This window comes from Chrysemys picta, chromosome 2, assembly GCF_011386835.1.
Source record: "Chrysemys picta bellii isolate R12L10 chromosome 2, ASM1138683v2, whole genome shotgun sequence".
Lineage (NCBI taxonomy): Eukaryota > Metazoa > Chordata > Testudines > Emydidae > Chrysemys > Chrysemys picta.
This window is the reverse complement of record NC_088792.1, coordinates 21,820,629-21,843,501: the sequence shown is the minus strand read 5'-3', so window position 1 is coordinate 21,843,501 and position 22,873 is coordinate 21,820,629. Positions and strand designations below refer to the sequence as shown.

At 47.8% G+C, this 22,873-nt stretch overlaps 1 protein-coding gene across 1 annotated transcript; it reads left to right on the top strand.

Moving 5' to 3' along the window:
* The first annotated feature begins 16,379 nt into the window (after window positions 1-16,379).
* MNX1 (motor neuron and pancreas homeobox 1) lies at window positions 16,380-22,621 on the top strand. Its single transcript, XM_005297264.4, has 3 exons — window positions 16,380-17,148; window positions 20,108-20,268; window positions 21,287-22,621. Exons 1-3 carry the CDS (start codon window positions 16,554-16,556, stop codon window positions 21,605-21,607), a joined length of 1,077 nt encoding a protein of 358 aa, XP_005297321.1. The 5' UTR covers window positions 16,380-16,553; the 3' UTR covers window positions 21,608-22,621.
* The last annotated feature ends 252 nt before the right edge of the window (window positions 22,622-22,873 follow it).

Sequence of the window (22,873 nt, the reverse complement as noted above, 5' to 3'; positions counted from 1 at the left end):
GGTCCCTTTTCTCCAGTGTACCGCTGCCTATGTACATTTTCCCCTGGAGCAAAGTTTACCTTTAAAATACCAAATTAGCTAGGAAGAGGCTGATGACAAGTGCAGTAGCTCCAAGGCTCTGCGTCAGAGCAGGTGGGAACACCAAGCCCAAAGAGAACCTGGAGTTCGCTGGGGTCAGTGCTGCTGGCTGAGCGAGCGAACATCAGCGCTGATCACACCTAGTGCGTTCTCCTTTAAAGCTCTCCCGTTAAGAGGTCAGTGGCCTTAGGTGACACCCAGCGTTGACTGGGTTGATTTAGTGCATCTTCAATTGTTTATACGGTCCTGACTCTGCACATAACTTGCCGATCACAGAAAATAAATCACTATCAGCAAATTCTTTCATCTAATATTTAACTATAGCTAATAAAATATTACACCAGTTACCACTCAAGGCAAATGAAACCCCTTCCATTTGTTTATTGAGAAGGCACTTTCTTTCAGGTCATGTAAGTAGGTCCCTGGAGGCCAAGTATGGGGTAACCCCGAGGTGTAGATGACGTTGAAATCTACATGGGACGATGCTGTCTTCTGTTTATGGTCCAGATCTAGGTTCTGCTCTGGAGCCATCAGTTTCATGCCTATCCAATCCGAATGTTGCTTGGTAAAGCCGGGCTAGAGGGGCAGGAATTTCTCAGTTTTTTTGTATATATAATAGGTCAATATTGTTACTTACATTTGGCTGGTTCATTCTTCTATTTTAACCTGCTAGAGATAAATTCCCAAACTGGCCCTGACTGGTTTAATCGGCTCGAGATAAATCCAGCTACGATTTAAGAAGGACCCAAAAGAATGGAACTGCAGGCTCAGGGCAGCATTCCTAATTGGTTTGTCCTTAGGATAGTAAATATCGCTAAACCATTTTCTCCGGAAAGCGTGGGTTTGCCTTGGGCTCGCCTTTCAAGCATCTTACTTATCAGCCCCACTTCTGATCACCAGAAATATCCTTCCTCCCCTCTCCATGTAAAGATTTCCAAAAGGTCTGAGCACAAGCCTGGGAGCTGGAAATGTGTGTTCGACTCCCAGCCTCCTGTGATCTCGAGCAAGTAATTTTAAATCTCTCTCCCCCATGGGGATGAGATTTACCCACCTCGCAAGGGTGGTGTATAACAGCTAATGAATTAATGTCTGTACAACACTTTGAAGATTAAATGTGGTACAGTACAGGGCTAAGTATTTTGTTTTCAGACGGGGACCTCCCCCTAGTTGCTTCAATTTTCCTCCTCTCTCTTTCTTTTTTTTTTTTTTACAAGAAAAATAAAAATGTTCCTACCAGTCAGTGTTTGAAAAAACTAATTGTCTGATTTTCTCTTTTAAAAGTCCTACCTCTGCAGGGAGTTGGAGTTTCAGAAGACTCCGTGCTCTTAAGAGGGCCAGCCAGGACTGTGTGAAGTATGACCACGCCCCAGTAGCGTGGCAGATGCTTCATTATGAGGGGGAAGTGGGAACTGCTACGTTCTGCTCCTCCAGTCTTAGCACAAAGGGCCTGATCCAGTGCCCTTCGAAGTTAATGGGAGAACTTCCGTTGATTTCAATGGACAGTGGATCAGGTCCCGCATGCAGGACTTATTCTCCTCCACTGAAAGGCAACGCTGAACAAGTATTAGCTCAGCGACACTAACTGTGGTCACTGCCCAAGTTCTCTAACGCCCCTTCTGTATTTGGGGCTCTGTTTAATATGAAGTGTCCATAGAAAACCCCTTAAACTCATGTTTTGCTCTGGAGGGAATTGATCCTTCACACCCGACTCAGTCTAAATGTCCCTGGGCCTGAGTAAAGAAGAGGGCAGGAGTGGGACCCCATTGCCTGATGCAAACCAGCTGCCTGAACTGCCCTAAGAGAGAATAACCAGGAGCAAGCCTCTGCACGCTCACTCTTGTGCTTTGATTGTCTCCTTTCCTGGCGAGGCTATTTGCACAAGGCCATTTACAATGGCAACAAGTGACCCCAGCGGGCGTGTGTATGGGTGGGAGGTTGTTCCTTCTCAGGTGGCTGCAGGCCTCCCCGGCCATGGCCCAGCAGGGCACCCACCTGTGCTGGTTTATGGCATGCTCTGAGCTCTCCTTTCCCACTCTCCCCACAAACATCCGGTGGAGCGCGGACCCGCTCTGGTTGTTGTGATGGACAGACTTGAGTGGGAGATAGCCTAGGGTTCCCTGGCAATGCAACATCTGGCTCCTCTTCTCTGGTGCCTTCCCCCAGTCAGCGAGGCTGCAGCCGTGTGGCTCTTCCTGTGAGATCCAGAAGGCCTTGCAGGCCTGGAGAGAGCAGAGCCCTGCTGGCAGTCCTTGGGCCCATACTCTCCCTGAGCCACATCATGCTCCCATCCGAGTCAGTGGCAGACACAGGCCTGTTCTGATGCCTGAGCTGGGGGCGGGCAGATTTCCAGCTGGAGGAAATTGCCATGGCTCCACTGACGCCCACAGAGCTGTGAGGAGAAGCCCAGCTGAGGATCTGCCCCCTGAGCGAACGTCCCCTTTCCCCTCAGCCAGGCCAGGCTGCCCTGGTGCACACAGCAGGGGGAGGGGAGAGAGAGAGCGCCTTTCTAGAGCACGATACAACTTTTGCCCTCGCTGTCCTCCTCCCCCATTCGGACGCTCTTGTCTACCGTCCCCTGATCCGGATTAGCTAAATCTCTGCGCCATATTGAGGCAGGCGGAAGGTGGAAAGAGCAGCATAGGCCGCTGGGGGAGCGCTGTCACTGCTCTTCAAAGGGGCAGTGTGGTGGTGATGATGATGGATGGACGTTTGGCACGTTAAATACTGCAGAGGACAACCTTGCAGGGTGGGGAGGGGAGCCAGGTGGTCCCAACAGATCCTTTCCATCTTCCACCTCTCTGTCCTTTGGGGGCAGATCCAGGATTCGCCCATGATTCTTTCCAAGGCATTCAGTACAACTGTGGTGAAAGTGCTTTCTGTGTGGGGTGCCGGGACCGATCCATGAGGTTAGTGGGTTTATTGCTTTAACAAGTACCCAGCTGACAGGCCTCCACTGTGTTATTAAAGAACTGAGTCTGCTGCAAAAGAAGCGGGGAAGCTGTGTTTGGTTTGGTTTTTGTTTTCCCACGAGTTCTCTGGGATTTCACCCTGCACTGAACTGAAATGGGATGGGAGGAGGAAGGTTAATCTTTTCCAACAAATCTCCTCTTTTCTGCATCTTGAGATCAGCTCCGCAGATAGTACCGGATGCGACCTGAAGGTTGCTACCCTGTTGAGCTGATTTCGAAAACAATTAATCAAACCCCGTCATTTACTATTTCAACAATCCCTACCCCTTTTTACCCATCCTTATTGTAATGGAAATAAACAGGTCCTACACCTCGTCGTAGTCCGTCCCCCCCCCCCCCCCGCCTTCCTACGCACCCTTGGAAAGTTATCGGTGGGGTTCGGGCACGTGAAAGGTTGTTGAAAGGAGGAAGGAAAATAATCAAAGAAAGAAAACCCAACAGAACTGGAGAGACAGAGAGAAGAGCTCTGCAGATTGGGGAGAAAAATCTCTCCTGTTCCATAACAGTATTGAATCGAAATGTAAAGGGAGTGCATTGTAGAGCTGGGGTTAACATTTGTGTGCCAGTCTCTTTATGAGTCTAACCCTATTATCATATATTTTCCTCATAGCTCTTTGCTGCGCCATTAAATAATTAAGAGGGTGCCTTTTCGACCCCAAAAGATGGGTTTTTCTTCTCTTATACAGTACATATCACCCAACAGAACAAAAGGAACCGTAGAGTTGGGAGACTCAAAGGGGCAATCGTCTAAGGGTCTATTCTGACTTCTGGGTTAGAAGTGGTTTGGGTTAGGGGTTCACCAAGTTATATGCAAACGTGGTTTCAAATAGGTTTTAAAATGGGAAGTGATTTTAACCGTTCTCTCTTTGGATTCATCCTAGAAATGAACAGTCTGCCTGCGGTCTGTCAAGATTCCATGCCATAGTTCTAGACACACGTGTATGGATGGAGATGAAGCGAGTTTCTGGCAGATGTCGTTTTTAGAATAGAAAAGGTTCCCTCTAGTTCACAAGAAAGAGGCGACATATCGTCCAGAAAACACAGAATCTCTGTGCCACATCCAAACAACAAGGAGTCCGGTAGCACCTTAAAGACTAACAAATTTATTTGGACATAAGCTTTCGTGGGTAAAAAACCCTTGAAAGCTTATGCCCAAATAAATCTGTTAGTCTTTAAGGTGCCACCGGACTCCTTGTTGTTTTGTGGCTACAGACTAACACGGCTACCTCCTGATACTTGACGTCCAAACAACGCCTCTTCTAAAGAAAGGTCAGGAAAAGGATGTTTGGGGGATAATAAAACATAAAATAAGAGGACATTGCGGTAATTAACTATAAAAATATACATAGTTGCCTTACGCTTTATAGATCCGATCCTGCAGTCCTGATTCTTGGCACATCGCTCAATGGCACTTCGCCTGAGCAAAGGATGAAGGATCAGAATCCATAGATAATGGGCACGATTCGAGTTCCTGTTCAAATTAAGCTAGTGTGAAAAATGTGAATTAATCTAATAAAGAAAACTTGTCAGACTCTCTCAGCTCTGACTGAAATATCAGTCAGGGCTGCTGTCACATTAACCCACTTGCACAAGATCTATAGCAATTTTAAAATTGTGAAAGAAACTCCCCAATCAGAGTGGAAAGATAATTTTCCCATAGCTATCCTTAGGTTCCGTTTTCAAGTAACTAAGGTTTAGTTCTACATAGTCAGCTTTTGTTTCCCTGGTGTTGTTTTCAGAGCAATACTACTCATTTCCATATATTTATCCTGCATTGTCGCAGAATACACATCACTTCATTTAGTATTTCATGGGGTATCTTTTTTTAAAAAACAAAGAAACAAAGTATTTCCAAAATTAGTGCTATTTTGTTTAACCTTATGCTCTTTGAAAAGGCGTTTATTGAGGACATTAGAGAAAATATCAAAATAACGGCTTTAATAGGTGATAGAAAAGGCTTTGGGTTTTCTATAGTTTCTTTTGAGTCCACTTCCCCGTGCGTCTGCGCGTGCTATAATAGAGTACAGATTGAACAGTAAAGTATGTACTGTTAACAAGGATGCAAAGTACTTGTAGTGTTTCCAAATGATGCATTTAGCCAGATGTTTAAGACATATGAGAGAAGAGTAGTTAAAACCCACATTATATAGTTCTGTCTAGTATAAAATTGCATGTGCTGACCCATATATTTTAAACTGTAAACGGACTCCAGTCATTTAAAATATTGCAACGTCGATAGGACTAATTAATTGGAAATAAGAAACGAAAGAATACAATTAAACGAGAAGAGAATCATTTTCTAATTTAATAGAGGGACATTTATAAAGATCACAAGCTAAAAGGCATCGAATGATTCTATCGACATTGTGTTAAATCAGAGTCCCAACTTCAGGGTGCCTGCAACGCGTTCTACTACCAATTCACCAGCGCTGCTCCGGGCCTGCTTTCCTCCTCCTGCGAGGTATTATTTTCACATTTGCAATGAAAATGTTACAATCTGATATACCCAATTCCTTCCTATAAAGCCCATTGATTTCCTCGTCCAGGGCCAGCAGTGCTGCTAGCTAAGCACCTTGTTGATATTTGGGGCATTGCTGCAGCTACATTAGAAGGCATTGCTATTTGCAAAGTGAAATTGTCAATAAAGCATCCCTAGCGCATATACAATATCCTTAAATATTAGGATACTTTATTAGCCCCATTTCCTAACAATAATTTATTGCAATAAAACAGACACCCAAGGTCCTCTTAAATTGTCTTTTCATAATGAATAAATTTAAACTGGCTAATTAATATATAAACTAACCCAATTTGTCAAGTTGATTTGTATTTTAGTTAATTGTGAAAGTAATTACCACATGGGCAAATTAACAGCTTTCTGGAAATGACCAAGGCTGGGGTTTTATTTCCTTCCTGGGTGAAGAAAATTCATTTTTCCCAGCTCTTGATGTGATGAATAAAAGTCATAAATCTGGGTGATTGGTGCAGGCAGAGTCTAAATGGCTTCATATTTCATTTTAGGTTTAATAGAAATATTCATGCTCCGTTTTAATGAAATTAAATTGAAGGGGGATGGGTTGGAAGGCTGGCGGTTGGGCTTTAAAGGGACAGCACGGAGTTTTGTTTTCTGAAGTTACTCGGCTGTAGCCGGTTGTAGTTATTTCAATGAAACGCGGGCGTTTTTCGTTTGTTTGAAAGCAGCTTGGGCGAGGCGGCTTGGAAGAAGCCTGGATAGATGTCCCTGGCATAGAAAACCCGGCACATGCCCATGGGGAATCAAGGGTCTGTAAAACTCGGAAGCTGCTCCGCAAAAGGATATGCTCAAACCCCTTCCCATCCAACGCCATTTACATTTGAAAGGGCAGCTGTACACAAACAACATCCTCGCTCCCTTAAATATTAAAGATCGAGTGCGTGGCGGAGTGGGGCCCGAGCTATAGGTAACCATTTAATATAACCCTGTTTGTAATCTAGCGACTCAGCCTACGGTTGGGTTCCATACAGGAACACGGTGGATACATAACTCTCCCAGACAAAGGGGGCTTTGAACCGGCCTCCCTCCCGCGCTGCCGTCCAAACCCAGGAGTCCCAGGAAATACTGCTGTAGCAGCTCGCACAGGAGCTGCAAGTGATGGGGGGTGAGAAGAGTTTATTTGAATTCACACCCTCTCGCTGACCCCAGATATCACGGGGGATTCAGAGGGGATCTGTGTCTACATTCTCAGTTGGAAGATATTCACCAAACCGGAACGGTCTTCTCTCCCCCAAAACTACCCCACGATAGATAAATCGGTACCTTCCACCCCCAACAGATAGCACCTTAACATCGAGCACCTTTAAAGTCTCTGCAGATGCCCGACACAGATCTATAATCGCTGTATGCAAAATAGCTGCCCCGCCTCCCCCCATTTCAGAGGGACTAGCGAATACAAGTGTTTAAAGCTGAGAGCGGTTGGGTTTTTTTGTGGGTCAGCACCGTCTGACTGGTTAAGTCAATCAAGGAGTCTGGTTTGACACTCGAACCATCTTCAGCCGGAGCCGCTCCTTAATGGATCTGATCTGTGACTTGTTGATTTCCCCTGAGCAAATAAGGCTTTGATGCAGTCCCAGCGAGAGTGGTTAGCTGATGAATTGACAAAAACTAATCAGCTTTATTGGGAAACAGGTTAAGGGCAGCGGAGTGTCAATAATTCTCAGCCTGACCCCCTCATCCATTAAGAGAGGCAGGCTGATTAGACCAAGGAGACCCTTTGCTTTTTGCACTGAAATTGCTTTCATAAACTCACCATTATTAGCAGTCAATGCAAGCAGCTAATTTAGAGGAGACATCTCTGGGATGTCACATTTATCATGGAGGTTTATGTATCATTATCTCATTTACAGAATGTCGCAGTGTAATATGTGTTTTTGGCAATATTGCTGGCCCAGTGCCTACATTGGTTATTTCTTGTAGAGAACATCTGGGCGTTTTGAATTCCGCTTTGTGGATTTAATTTAATATAAAAGAATGCAATCCAGTCCCTTTAAAACAAACTAAGTTAACCCCACACCGGGCTGGGTAGACAGTCAGACAAGGCTCTCAAGAGGAACCTTTGAAATTTTAATTACTCCAGCTACTATTTTATTGTCTTTTATTAAAAGAGGCAACAGGCACCTTTATTAAAGAAGCGACAATGGTGAAACCGAGCCTGATTATCTCGCTCCTCGTAATCCATGTATGTAAGTGCTGAGAGCTGACTGGATCGCCTCTGAACTCATCGGGAGCAGAACATAAAATGGTCTTTGAGCAAGATTCACTCTGTAGGACCCACTTGGTCGCCTGCAGCTCTGCAGACATGTCAGACTGCACGTAAATTTCACGCCTTGCCCTTGCTTTTAAAATGAATTGATACTCAGCTGCTTGTAGCGCGACACTGTTACTGGGGTAAACAGAGGAGAACCTTCATTAAAGGAGCCCACCCTGAGAGGTGTCACTGAGGCTGGGCATTGTGCTATCTCCGCCGAGATAAAGCCATGTTCCCCTTATTGTTTTCACCTGGGCAATATACTGGATCAACACAGGTGCAGGAATTCCTATTGCTCGCCACAACCTGCTCTAAAGGACACTTTGCACAATGCTCAGCTGTGAGTGTGGAGCTGTCCGGACAGGAAGCCCTACCCCATTGATTCTGCTTTGATATACGAGTCTCCCCCCTCCCCCCAAATATATACTCATGACAGCCGGTATTCAATCAAAGATGTTCTGAAAAATCTAAATCTTTCCCGAAGCATGAAATATTAAACACGAGGGTGGAAACGGTGGTCTGGAAAGTGACGTGGCCAGAAAGAAGCGCTTTGTTTCTGGCTGTGAGGGTCAATGGGGATAGGCCCGGGTCTTTGGAGGCCGGTTTGGTGTTTTCAGTTCGTAGGGCTACACCAGCCTTGCATTTCTAAAGGGCTCATTGTTTAGATGGGGGAGCTGCCCCACAGGAACCTGACAGAAGGCAGCTGAACGCCAAGGCCCTTTCCCAGCTGATTTCCCAGCTGAGCTGAAGAGCTGCGCCTGCCAGGGGTCACAGGGGACCCTTTAACGAGTTCATTAGCCAGATTATCTCTGCCTGCAGCTCGGAGAGGGGAAGGCCGCTGAACTTTCTACGTTGGTTCTAGGAACTCGAAGCAAACAGGAGGGCACAGTTAGAAGGGAAAAGTAGTAAAAAAAAAAATCCCTCTAGAAAGCTCGACAGGACAATTTAGCTACCCCCAGATATAAACCGGCCCCGGCCTGGATAATGTCCATAGGGAGAGGTGCAATACAATGAATGGAAAACAAACCCCAAAGGGGAGACGTTCATTCCGGGTTCGGGTCCTGTAAATGGGAAGGTGTTTGTGGCTCTTGCTCAGAAGATGGCATTGCAAGATGCCTCGAATGAGATTGTGTCTGGATTCCCTTTTCCCAGCGAGGCAGCTGCCGTTTCTGCCACATCAGCACAGCTAAATATACCAATTAACTGAAACTTCCTGTCATAATCTGCCTTGATTGAAACATTTTAGTGCTACTATTCGTGTATCAGAATAGGCCCGAAGTTCAATTCCTGGAGCCGACTATGTATGGACACATTAGATTGGAAACTGAATATGGACACTATCACATCTGGAAAGGCCTATCAGATATCCAGCTAGAGAGGAACATTATCCAATACATCTTTTCTGATGTGTTATGTAGACTACGGATACGTGGTATGAAAGTATCTGAGTATTTTTTTCTTTTTTCCGTGGCCGTGTAGGGCTGACTTCTCTTGGCATTTTTTTTCTTAGTACCTAGGTTGCCAACCACCTCCACTCTAGGACAGTTTTCTAGCTGAGGGAACTGCGGCGCAAAATGGCTAAGTGACTTGACCCAAAGTCGCGCAGTAAGTACATGGGCAGAGCAGGGACTGAAAGGAACCCAAGTCTCTCCTAGCCTCACCTAGCGCTCGGACCACTGGGCGATCCTTCCTCGTCTATAGAGTTGGAGATACCTACTTTATATATAGCCAAAGGGACATATGCTGGACATACAGATTAGATACATCTCCAAAGGATACCCATGAACAGAAACGAGGCTAATCGCTGGGAGGGTTTCAACTGTTTTAATTGCTTGGCATTCGGTCACATAAATTAAAGCCATCAAAATGTTCGATGCTTTTCTGTCGCCTCTTATTGATGGTGTTTTACAGAGATGTTGTTATTTACTGCGGTTTCTGTAAAACCTGTTCTGTCTAACCGATCTGGGTTAGACATTAGTGACATTCGTTTTGACAATAACCTGAGTGTGGCTGTAAAATCATATTTTCTATTTTTCCGCTAAGTGAACTCGCCCGCAGCTTTCTGCCTTTTTCAAATCAGGAAAAAGGCCATAAAGTGTCACCGCAACATGATGTCCATATCTGCAAAACAAATCATGTTGTGAATTAATTTTCATTTTACAACACTGAGCTGGAGACTAACATGCCTCACGCAAGCACTAACTCTGCGCTGAGAAAAGATTTCACTGCAGGTGATTTCACATTGCGAAATCTCCTCATTTCAAATATTAGGTGGCAGAGTATTGCTCTATCCTGTTGATAGAGGGTAATAGCATTACGGATTGCTTAGCGAGTTAAATCAGAACCGTGACAGCCCTGTAGAAATTGGAAACAAGCGAACATGTCAGTTTCACATTGTAACGGAGCAGAGTAGCTTTAGTTTGCAACTAGATCTGGCCAAAAATAAATGCAAAACTGAACAATGAGGTGGGAAAGTGGTGGTAAATATGAATATATCGTACCCCAAAAGGCTAAAATATTTCTGGCCTGCGTTTATACTTTTTCATAATGTGTTAATTTCCAGTGGAAAATCGACTGGGTCTACAACTCATCTTAAAGCGACTCTTTCAATGCTCCGTTAGAAGGATCTGGTTATATAGCCCCTTTAGTATTCAATGGAACAATGCCTGACAATGGAAACAGTCTGTCAATATGTAGGGCAACGGATGTCTTGTTATTTTCCCCAATCGACAACGTTTCACATTAAAAGTGATTGCTAATGACGTGAAAAGAAGGAAACAATGCAGTTTTTATTGCCTCAGTGGAATCTAATACCCCAGTCTGAAGGTTAGCATTGGGTACCCCTGGTTCTCTCCCGTCCTTGTGCTGTTTTCTTCTGAGCTTGCACATCTTCCCGAGGCAGACTAAAACTAACTAAGCCGTGCACTTGCTATGCAGTTCTGTGCCTTGTAGGGATACCGGGTAGGGTATAAATTAAAGCGCAACTGTCATTTATTTCGATTTGAATAGTTCCACGAACTAGACCAGGCTGACAATGAACATTTAAAAAACCCCGTGCACCAGTGAACGGGCAAATTCAGCCATCTCGATGTTGTGCAGTCCTTCGTGAAGAAACACTGTAGTAGAAGTCAATGGTAGATTGACCCGAGTCAGGGCTACATAGACGTTCTAAGAGTCTGGTCTGCAGAGCTCGTGCGCTGGTGAGACTTTGCGGATTTCCGTGACTTGTGTCAGGTTTGTGTCTGAGCTCACATCGCTAGATGGGCAGGGGCACACCCAGATTCTAGTGGGAGAGGGGGCTGGAACATTTGGGGCATGGCTCGGCTCTGGGAATCCTGACCCTTCTTGTGATAAAGAATGTCCCACTCAGACGGTCAGGGTCCGGCCCGATTCTGTGTTAGTGACTTAGGCTGGCCAGGCAGAACCACCCGGACTGCGTGAGACCCGTCCTAAAGAGGGAGCGATAAGGTTCCTTACATGACAGTTGACAAGCCTGTCTCTGCAGCCCCCTGAGCCACAAGACTCACTGCATGCAGAGGCTTGAACGAGGCGTTCCCCGTGGTTCAGGCAAAACCTTACGAAGGGTCTCCCTGTCCTTAATGACCTTGCCCTTGATTCCCCACTATGGGCCCAATCTTGCTCCCACTGAGGTCAGCGGCAAAAGAGGCTTCATTGGAGGAGGGAGGGGGCCCGTGTGCTGTTTTGCAAACTGTGGTTTTTAGCGGTTCGCCCACCCCCATTGGTCTCAGATTTAGGCAACAATCTCGGTTTATGTTTCTAAGCAACCGTTACAAACCCTCCCTACGTCAGGCACAGATGGGCCAAAGCAACAGCCATGGAGGACCCAGCGCAGATAGCCCATCAGGCAAGGGACTGGTCCCAGCTCTGTCAGGAGGACCCAGGGCGACTGGGGCGTTCACGCTGCTGGTCTCGAATGGGGCTACAATCCGCTGGGGGCTCAGCGCCCCTCAGAATCAGGCCTCGGGATTATTTGGTGGTGCGTTTGCTGCAGGGGAGGCCCGGATCCAAAGCCTTTTGAAGCCAATGGAAAGACCCCCACTGGCTTCAGTGGCCTTTGCTTCACAAACAAAAATAAAGCACCAGAAAGTAGCAGGTCGGAAGCAGGCTGTAAAGACACGGGGGAAAACTCCCAAACAAACTGCTCCTTCCTGAGAACGGGGAAATTGACTCTCAGAGCTGCCCGGCCCCTGAGTTTGGGAATAGGGAGGAGATTCTGGTGTTTAGCTTGGAAACATTCCCCCCCAAAGCGTGTATCCTCCACATTAATGCAAATACAACAACTTGATAAATCTGGGGGGCGAGATGCAGCTTTTACGCAAGAGAGGAGGCCCACTAAAGAATCGGTAATTCCCTCCCGGTAATTCCTTCCCTGCCGGGGCTATCTGGCATGTGGGCTTCCCTTACACGTATTTAGCCTGCCTGGTCATCAAAGTGGCCTTTAATACTTGACAGATCCCCATATGGACAGTAATAGTTTGTGATTTGTAGTAGTTTGCATGTGTCTCTGGCTTCATCCAATCCATGTTATTTCCATATTCAAAATGTTCTGAGCTGCGCATACACAAGCAACATATCCCCCAAATAAAATATGGCCCGTAAGAAAGGGAGTACATTATACAAATGAACCAGTATGTTTTACAGACCAATCATTTACATGCCTGTGTCAAAGATACCCATAATCCAATCCTTCACATGCAGCCCGGCCTGGTAGGCAGGAGAAAACTTCTGATGCCGTGGTAGTCCTGAGCATTAAGGTGTTATTCACAAATCTTGCAATCCAGACACGGAACCAACACGCTTCCTGTACCCAGCTGTCCATTTCACACAGGGCATGGCCAGATAATAGGTACATGGACCACAACAAGCTGGATTTGGAAATAGATTAATTCAGTGGATTTTCTCGTTTAAGAGATCTTTGGCTCACACAGAGTTAGTGGATGCAGGAGTGATTTAAAGGGGTTTAATTCTCTCTCTCTCTGTGTGTGTGTGTGTTTGTGTTTGGGGTGTGCATGTGTGGGGCGAGGGGTGTCCCGTGGATCGAAGGAATGGGATTACCAGGAAGAAAATGAGGGACCCGGCGGGGGAGGGCAGAATGGTAGGAACATTTTCCAGATGTTTTTTAAATTATTTTAGTACAATTAATGCGTGAAAAAGAATGACAGGCCCAAATGTGTGTGATAATCAAAACGGAGTGATCCAGAGGAGTAGTCAGGGCAATGGGCCATCTGGGACAAGTGGAAATCACAAGACGGCAGAGTGAAACCTGTCCCAAAATACCGCTCCCAGGAGCCACAAAGCTCAGTTGCTTAAGTGCTGCCCAGCATAGTCCTCCATAGTTACTAGGGGCTATGAAGGGAAGGGATAGCCCAATAGGGCGCCGCCTTGTACCGTACAGGTGTAGAATCATAGAATCTGTAGAACTGTGCATTGAGTTATCAAAGTGCCATTTCTTAAATCGACGTGACGTGTTTCCACACTCAGCGCCGCAGAAATAAACCCAGTGCATAGGAAAGCTCCACGTACATCGCAAATCCTTGAACACAGGAGGATCTACACACACCGAATCTCAGTGGCTGTTGATTTCCAATAGTTACATACACCACCATTAATGGGATAGATACAATTAATTAGCTTGGCGGGGGCGGGGAGGGGAACTTTGGGATTGGGGTGGTTATACTGACATTTTCCATCTCTCTCTCTCCGACTAAAATACACTGTTCCCAGTACTCTGCACACACAGAGATCTGCACGTCTGGTTACTAGATCGTGTTCAGACTGCATCACACCCAGGGAAAAGAGAGAGAGAAGTCAGCTCTATAATAATTGCTTATGCAATTTTATTTTACTTTTAAGATAGCTATTTTATTTGCCCGGTACCCTGCTGCCTGGGAAGTGCACGGGAATGGGAAAAGCGTCTCTCTCCGGAAAAAAAAAAATATCTGAATTTCCTGGTAAAGGACGTTGCCCTTGTTATGAGTATTAAACGGAGGAGGAGCGAAAGCTAGAGACACGGGCAAGATCTATTCGGTCATGTAGACCATCTCCCTGCCAGTGCAAAACTGTTTCCTGTTGGACACTTGTTAGTGTTTTGATTTAAATAAGCGATGACACTTCCCTGGAGAGGTCATTCTGAACAGCCTATGGGGGAGAGTTTGATATATGATAACATGAATATAACGTGATGTATTTTTAAAATGCTTCATATCTGCGTGGGTTGACATTACATGGCTTTGGGACTATCCTGGCCTTTCTACGATCTCTGGTATCAGGCGCTTTCGGACCTTAAAAAAACCCCTAACAGGTGAAGCAAATATTTAATAAATACCTGTCCCTTGGAAACAGAGTAATTTCACAATCCCGAGCTGCAATTATATGGAAATTAAGTCAGGTACAAAGTCAGACACATTATCACCAGCTCTTGCAAAAGCTTTTGAAGGGAGAATGTGTTTACTTTGTGACTCTTTCTTGTAACAGCCTGACCTTCTGTTCACATTCCCATTTGCATTGTGCCTCTTTTCTCTCTTAACCCCCTTCTAGAGCTTCAGGAAATTCTTACTTTGCAAAAGACTGGAAATCTGCCTCCCTCTCGCTTTTCCTTTTATATTTCGATGTGTTTGTGTAAGATAAGTAGGTCTAATAACACTATTGACAAAACTAAATTTTGGTGGCAGGCTTGACTTCCTGACTTACAGATGTTTATTCTTTCCAACGCGTTAAAAATCTGTTGGCAGCGCATATACTGTAAATATTTGAAGTATCCAGGAATGATAGAAAACTGAAGTTTAATACACTGCATACCCCAGCTTGGGCTTTCGATATAGGCAAACATATATAGGGCTTTAAGGTGGAGAACTGAGTCCCCATTGCTGAGTATTAGTAGAACTGCAGTAATTAACACTGTGATTTTTTTGGTCTATGTGAAACAATATTTTTCATTCCGATTAAAAAAAAAACAGCGCTGACGTTCTCACCCAGGCATAGAGAATTCGACCCCCCCCCCTCTTTTTTTCGAGATTTTACGTGGTCTTTTATTGTAAGGCAAGTTGCCAAATGAATAGTGTGGAAGGCAAAAGCTGTGGTCTGTGTAGGCATAGAGTGTATATAAAACATTGTTGCCTTCTCATTGGCACATTGTGTGACCGCTGATTTGTCACTTAATAATAGAAAATCACTGTAAAATATCGTGCTTTTATTTAATCAGCAGCTGGTGCCTTCTCGTTCTCTGAAAGTACGTAGCAATTGCTATTCATTTTGCAAATGTGATCGCCAAAGCTATGCCATTTAACAAGGCTAAGAAAAATCCTTGCCTGGTATATTATCACTGGCTAGTCGTGTTGTAATTATACATATCTACAGTGTTGTAAGCATACCGAGAATAGAGTAAGGCAGTGCTTTCAGGCTCTTGGCGTAGCTGAATTTTTGTTGCATAACTGTGAAAATAAAAATGCACTGTTCATCGGTGAGCTGGTGATACAGGTCAGACATCTGCATGAAAAGCCTGGGATCAGGCGCAAATGCCGGTTTATGATGTTTGTTGTTATTTAAAGACTTGACATAAATTTCATCCAGGTCCTGTTTTGTGGTCACCAAATTGACACATTAGATTAGAAACTGAATATAGGTGTGGACACTATCACATCTGGAAAGACGTATCAAATAAATCCATATCCGGCTAGAGATGAATATTATCCAATATGTCATCCCAGATGTGTTATGTTGACTATGCATACATAGTATGTAAGAGTCTGAGAACATATTTCATCTTATTTGTCCATGCCCGGGCCTTTCATCACAACAAAATAACTACAGGCCGCTTAAGAGGGGATAGATTCCTTAAACCACCCAAACGAACTGTACGAACATCTCACTTAAATCTTACACAGATTAAGGTAACATCACGTTAACTGCAGCATTGGCTAAACAGACACAAGTGGAGAGAATCCTTCGAGCTGTACATTGTGCCGCGATCCAGGTGCTCGCTCACACACACACACACACACACACACACACACACACACACACACACACACACACACATTTGTTGTGGCCCAAGACTCATTATAGCAGGGTATGAATGTAGAACGATTAACGCATCATTGCTGATGATGTTCAAGCAGAATATGTTTGCGTTGCGATGATTGCACATTATTCCTGGCTGAATTTATCTTCAGTCTTTAAAAACCAGGCCTAACCGAGGAATTTATTTTTGTTTTCGTTTTTTGGGGGGTCGGGAGGAGATAAATACAGAAGCTTCTCAAGTCACTTTCCTTTCTCTGTGTTGGTCACCCCCCGCGCCCCCCGCCCCGGGAGACCAAGCAAGCCTTTCCCTTCAACCTGCTCTAGAGGGCAAAGAAATGAAGTGGGCAGGCCCATTCCCGAAGCGTTGACAGGTGTGCTGCAGGGCCAATCGCGGCTGCCAAACCCTAGTACCGGCCACCAATAGTGTTTCCTCCAGCCTCGGGGCCAATGGGAGCCGGATCTGAGCCTTCAAGTGAGTAGAGTTTGGAGCTGAGGTGCTTACTATCTGCCGAGAGACATTTTGCAGCGCTTGGCCTGGGGGGCTGGTCCTCTGGTCTAGGCAGAGCCCCAGCGCTGGGAGTGGGAGGGGATACGGACTCTCCACGGGGCGCTGTGGGGTCGGGCGGGGGCTCTTACTATTATTTTATAGGCTAAGGGAGGGTGTTTTTCTAGAAACAATCCGATGGAAAAATCCAAAAATTTCCGGATCGATGCTCTCCTAGCAGTCGACCCTCCCAAAGCAGCCGCCGCCGCCTCCGCACAGACCTCACCGCTGGCCTTGGTCACCTCCCTCGCCAACACATCTGGCCACAGCAGCAGCAGTAACAGCAGCAGCTGCAGCCCCCCGTCTTCCTCCGAGCGCCACAGCGGCGGCTCCTCGGACTGCCTGCGGACTGAGAGCCCTTCGCCGCCGCGGATCCTCGCCGCGCATTGCGGGCTGGTGCCCAAGCCCGGCTTCCTGACCAGCACCAGCAGCACCAGCAGCCATCACCACCACCATCACTCCGCCGGGGGCATGGCCCTGGGACTGCACCAGGGGGGAGCGGGCATCCCCACCCAGGCCGCCCTCTACGGGCACCCCATGTACAGCTATTCGGCAGCCGCTCTGGCCGGGCAGCACCCCGCTTTGTCTTACTCCTACTCCCAGGTGCAAGGGGCTCACCCTTCTCACCCTGCCGCAGACCCCATCAAACTCAGTGCCGGGACTTTTCAGCTGGATCAGTGGTTACGAGCATCCACAGCGGGCATGATCCTCCCCAAAATGCCGGACTTTAACTGTGAGTATCTCCGGGCCAAGCGCTGGCATTGGGGGCGCTGGGTTTGTTATGATCTGTCATTTTCCTTTGAGCCTATCCTCACCACTTCCTCGCCTGCCCTTCTGCATTGCCCGAGCCAGGCTGTAGCGTTCCAGGGGCCTACGGCAAGGATACATTGATTCTCCCACTGGCCTTTCCTCGTAGTTAATGTCCCACGCCATTCAGCTAGCGCCGGAAAGGATTCGGTCAAGACTTCAACCGGCGGCGGGTGTAATAATATATATATTGTATTTGGTAATTATTAGCAGGAGGGAGGAAATAACGATTAACAATGGGAAGCTGGAATGCGTTGCAGCTCATTATGGCCGGCACCTTAGCAGTAAATAATAGACTGATCTTTCTTGGGACGTGAAAAAGGTGACAAATCATTCCTTACATTCTGAGTTCTAATTCAAACTGTACCCTGGGGGGAATTGTGCTAAATAATGAATGAGAACCGAATACCGGTGTATATGAAAATCCATGAAAACTGACGATATTTTTTTTCTTCTGGATGGCAGAGCGATCCTGCTCATATTTGTTAATATTACGGTATAAGGAGTATGAGGTACAACTTTGCAGGGCTCTGTCAATTTCACCCAGAATGGTGCTTTGTCAGATCCTGTCATCCAGGCAAATTTCACAGATCACTTCTTCAGGAAAGAGTTGATAGTAATAACAGCACACTCCTCTCTTAGATGGTTTCAGTGGACATTCTAGGCTATAATTAAATTTTTATTTGGTGTAATTGAAATAAGAAAGCTAAATAAATGCAATCACTTATATTTGAGCTTGTTAAAAAAAAAAACGCGTTAAAAAGCAGAAACACTGACCTGTCCTAACAGCAGCTGGGCTGCTAGGCCTCAATGGAGATGGGGACATTTCTTGCATCTCTGTGTTAGGCAAAGATCATTTTCTTAGGTGTTAGCTCTCTGTGGGAATTACTGGCTTAACAATACCTTAGGTGTAGTTTTACTTAAATCATGCCAGGAAAGAATTACGGGTTTGGTGTTTTTTGTTTTTTTTTAATACACTCCACACACATACAGACAAAAAAGTCCATTGTTTTCTCTTAAATAGATTTGTTTAGACTAGGACATTCAAGAAGAAAAATAATTAGAAAAGCTATCCGAATTCTTGCCCTTTCAAACAAAATGCACTAGTGAATAAATAGCCAAGAGAAAAGATAATGGAGGCCTGGAAAATCACACAGCAGTGAGAAAATCTCATCTGTGTTACTGTTTGTATGCCGGACACTGCTTTTTTATTCTGGTCATTTTAGCAGGTTTGCTCCAAATGAGGTAGTAAAGGCAGGCTCCTCCTCCCCTCTCCTTTTAAAGGCTTTTAAGTTTCTAAAGCAAACAACAACAAAAGAGGAGAGGATGTCCAAGAAATCACAAATCACATGTTATGATTGTGTTGCCTCTTAGAAGGAGCATAAATATCATCCGCAACTACGGAGACTGGATTTGTTGTTTAAGAAGGATTTCAGCTCGCATATTTCCTAATTGATGTTCTCATTTATGTGTCCATTAAATGTGACCGCAATATTTTAGGAGAATAATCTCGCCATCAGTTCTCTTTACTTCCAACTTTCAACCGAGTAAATTTTGACGCAGCCCCGATTTTGAATCCAGAAAACGTGCTGAGATTATAACATCTAATTGTATAGTTCGAAAATATTGTTGAAAATAGATATTTCCTATATATAGTTACCTCACTCGAATACTGAACAATATTCCATGTCATGTTTCATGTCACATTTGTCTCCTATTGTCTGCAAATATAAGACTTGACAACTGAGATAATGAAATAAAATAAATAAAAACAAATGGAACTGATTGGAGAGAAATTTCTCTAATCTGGTGGGAGAGCGGGGGGATCATTGCTTGGGCCAACCTTCCACTGAACATTTTCCCAAAGTCACTTTGGAGTCTGTGTTTTAATTAAAGTTCTAATGTATTGTCAAGCTGGGAATTCGGGAGACTTGTTTAACTAAAGCAGGGGGCGTTAAAGTTAAATGAAGCAAATTGCTGTTCCCTTGAGAGACTGATATCATTTCACCGTGATCCCGGGTTCCTTTTATTGTCTAGCACTTGTTAGGCTCTTGGGAAATCAAGAAGTCCCTCTTTGGTCATAAATTTCCTTGCGGTGAATCTATGTGAAATTATGTAAATAGAGAAGTCCATCTCCTATTGCCATCAGGCGTGGCTTGAGGTGTCTAATTTAGGGAAGGATAATGTTTACTTTAAAGTGCCTTTAATGCTTCTGTAGTAACAATTTGAGGACGGGAGGCTTTCCTGCTCCCCCCTCTCCCCAAGTACTGCACTATTATCAGATCACTCTACTCCACTGCAAAAAAATTCCCCGGGATTTTACTCCGCGGTGCCAGTACATTTGCCTTCGTTGTGAGGGCGGGCCCGAAGGAGACTTGCCCGCTCAGGGCTGTGTGTGTGATAGATACCGGTCTGAAGCCAGGACTGCGGAGATGAGGTACTAATTGGAAGTGGTTTGGGTAGTTTTTCATCGTGGCATGTAGAAAGGTCACCGCTGGGGTTAACTATGGGAAGAGGGCATGCGGCGGGGAGATTTTAATCACTTGTTCCTCTTCCTTTCCCTCCATTTTTAAAAAGAATTTCGCACGGATATATTTTTTCTAACCCCCCCCCCTCACCTGCTGCCTCCCTTCTTCTCTCCCTCGCAGGGGACCAGCAGTTCTCTTCCTTTCCCAACCCTTTCCCATTGGATCTAGCTTGCCCCCCATGGAGGCAGGTGGACGCAGCCAGGGACACTAGAACGACCCCCTTTAATGCTGAAGGTAGCTGGGCCGCGGCAGTCCCAGCTTCGGCCCGTGAGAGCCGGCTGCCCTGGGAGGGTGGCGGGGGTCGGGCTGCTCCCCCCCGGCTGCCCGCGTTGTGCTGATGCGCCGTTTTGTCTCCAGCCCAGGCGCAGTCCAACCTGCTGGGGAAGTGCCGGCGGCCCCGCACCGCCTTCACCAGCCAGCAGCTGCTGGAGCTGGAGCATCAGTTCAAACTGAACAAATACCTCTCCAGGCCCAAGCGCTTCGAGGTGGCCACGTCTCTCATGCTCACGGAGACCCAGGTGGGTGGCGGCTGCAGCGGCCCCTCCGGGCTCAGGGGAAGGGGCCCGGCGCTTAGAACCAGCGGCTCGGGGCTCAGGGACGCAGGATCGTTCAGCTCAGGCCCAGCCCGCCCCGGGCCACCGGGGCGTGGGGGGCTTCCCAGCTCCGTCCCGGCGGAAGAGGGGGCTCGAGCACCTGGATTCAGGTTGGGCGGCTCCGGGGCCAGCCCGCGGCGCAGGTGCTCAGCCCCGAGGCGGCCCCCTGGGCAGAATGGCCGCAAAGCCTAACCTCCTCCCGGGCTCCCCTGCTACCGCTCCCCCCATGGCCGCTGGGCTCGGCCTGCCTCCGCCCGGGCTCCCCTGCCACCGTTCCCCCCATGGCCGCTGGGCTTTGCCTGTCCCCTCCCGGGCTCCCCTGCCACCGCTCCCCCCATGGCCCTGGGCTTTGCCTGTCCCCTCCCGGGCTCCCCTGCCACCGCTCCCCCCATGGCCCTGGGCTCTGCCTGTCCCCTCCCGGGCTCCCCTGCCACCGCTCCCCCCATGGCCCCGGGCTTTGCCTGTCCCCTCCCGGGCTCCCCTGCCACCGCTCCCCCCATGGCCGCTGGGCTCTGCCTGCCTCCTCCCGGGCTCTCCTGCCACCGCTCCCCCCATGGCCGCTGGGCTCTGCCTGCCTCCTCCCGGGCTCTCCTGCCACCGCTCCCCCAGGCTTTGCCTGGCGACCCTCGGCGCCGAGGAGGCTGCGGGCCGCGCGGGGGTGTTTCCAGTCAGGGCCAGCTGCACCGGGGGTTCGCAGCCCCGTCTTACCCCGGAGCGGTGGGGTCCCTTCTAAGCAGCCCCCCGGCCCGGGGGAGGCGCCCAGTGAGGGGTGGAGGCTGGTCGGGGGCAGCGGGGGCTGCAGGCCGGAGAGTGGCCTGGGTACGGGAGAGGTGTTCGGGGGAGGGCTGCAGGTCACCGGGTCCTGGGTGGGGGGGGGGGGCGGAGGTGTGTGGGGTCCCCCCGGGGGCTGCGATCCCCCCTCAGCCCCTCTCTCGCCCCGCAGGTGAAGATCTGGTTCCAGAACCGGCGCATGAAGTGGAAGCGGAGTAAAAAGGCCAAGGAGCAGGCGGCGCAGGAGGCCGAGAAGCAGAAGAGCGGGCTGGGCGGCGAGGACAAGGCGGACGAGGAGCTGCTGTTGCCGGCCCCGGAGAAGAGCAGCGGCCGCCGGCTGCGGGAGCTCCGGGACAGCGACCCCGAGGAGGAGGAAGCCGGACACTGCTGCCCCTACAACTCCTCCGACTGCTCCGAGGGTGACGAGGAGGAGACACAGCCCCGCAGCAGGCACGCTGCCCCGCTGCAGCCGCCCCCCGGCCAGCCCCAGTGAGCCGGCAGGGGGCTCCCCTTCTCCCTGCTGCTGCTATCCGGTCCCAGACCTTTTAGCCAAACTCCAGCCTGCCCACCCTCACCCCAGCCACCTTCCAGACAGACCCCTCTGCCCACCCTTACCCCAGTAACCTCCAGACAGACCCCTCTGCCCAACCCCACCCCAGCAACCAGACAGACCCCTCTGCCCACCCTTACCCCAGTAACCTCCAGGCAGACCCCTCTGCCCAACCCCACCCCAGCAACCAGACAGACCCCTCTGCCCACCCTTACCCCAGTAACCTCCAGGCAGACCCCTCTGCCCAACCCCACCCCAGCCACCAGACAGACCCCTCTGCCAACCCCTACCCCAGCAACCTCCAGACAGACAGACCTCTCTACCCACTCCTACCCCAGCCACCTCCAAACAGACCCCTCTGCCCACCCCACCTCAGCCACCTCCAGACAGACACACACTCCTCTGCCCACCCCTTCCCCAACTACCCCACACACCTCTGCCCACCCCATCCTTAAGCCCCTTCGCCAGACCACCCACCTTTCTCCTCGACCCCCCCTTTCCTCCACCATCCCTTACTCGGGCCCTAGTGACACACATCTGCCCACTGCCCCATGCCACCATCAGCACATACTCCTCTGCCCCATCCCTACACATCTGCTTTTGCTCCATCTTTGCAGCCTTTGGCTTCAGTGAAATGAGTCCCAAATGCAGCCATCTTCCTGCACAGGAGGAAGAACAGCCAATCTTATACCAGTATCTTTTATTTCTACATGGGAAATACTCGGTCTTCAGCTGCGCACAAACCCAGATCCATCATTGCTCTTTGGTGTCAGCATTTCCGCGGTCATGTAACAAACAAACAGAGAGACCAAGCAGGTAATATTAGAGGTGAGCAGCTTTGGTAAGGTTTGGATTTTTTGTTTTGTTTTGAGGATTCTTCTTCCTACACATGCTAGAGAAGATTTACAGTTCACCACAGTGTTAAGAGACATTTAAAAAACTTGAACCCTAACCATGGAAACTCTATTCTTTTGCTGAGTATTGGAGATGTTTTGTGCTTATTATATAGCTGGAAAACTGTCATGAACGTTAAAACTGCTGGAAATCTCAAGACTGTACTGTCTTTATTTTTGTATATTGTATTTATAAAAAGGGGTACCTCGACTTATGCATGCTAAATTATTATCCAGCTTCTCCATCGTCCATGATGGTATGTAAAATAAACATTTTGTACTTGAGCCTTATGTACAATTTTTTGTAAAGGAATAG

Bases quoted from the DNA above. Each gene is read 5' to 3' on its own strand.
- MNX1 (XM_005297264.4), top strand. From the start codon at position 16,554: ATGGAAAAATCCAAAAATTTCCGGATCGATGCTCTCCTAGCAGTCGAC. The intron at 17,149-20,107 runs GTGAGTATCTCC...TTTTGTCTCCAG, and splicing joins CAAAATGCCGGACTTTAACT to CCCAGGCGCAGTCCAACCTG. The intron at 20,269-21,286 runs GTGGGTGGCGGC...CTCGCCCCGCAG, and splicing joins TCATGCTCACGGAGACCCAG to GTGAAGATCTGGTTCCAGAA.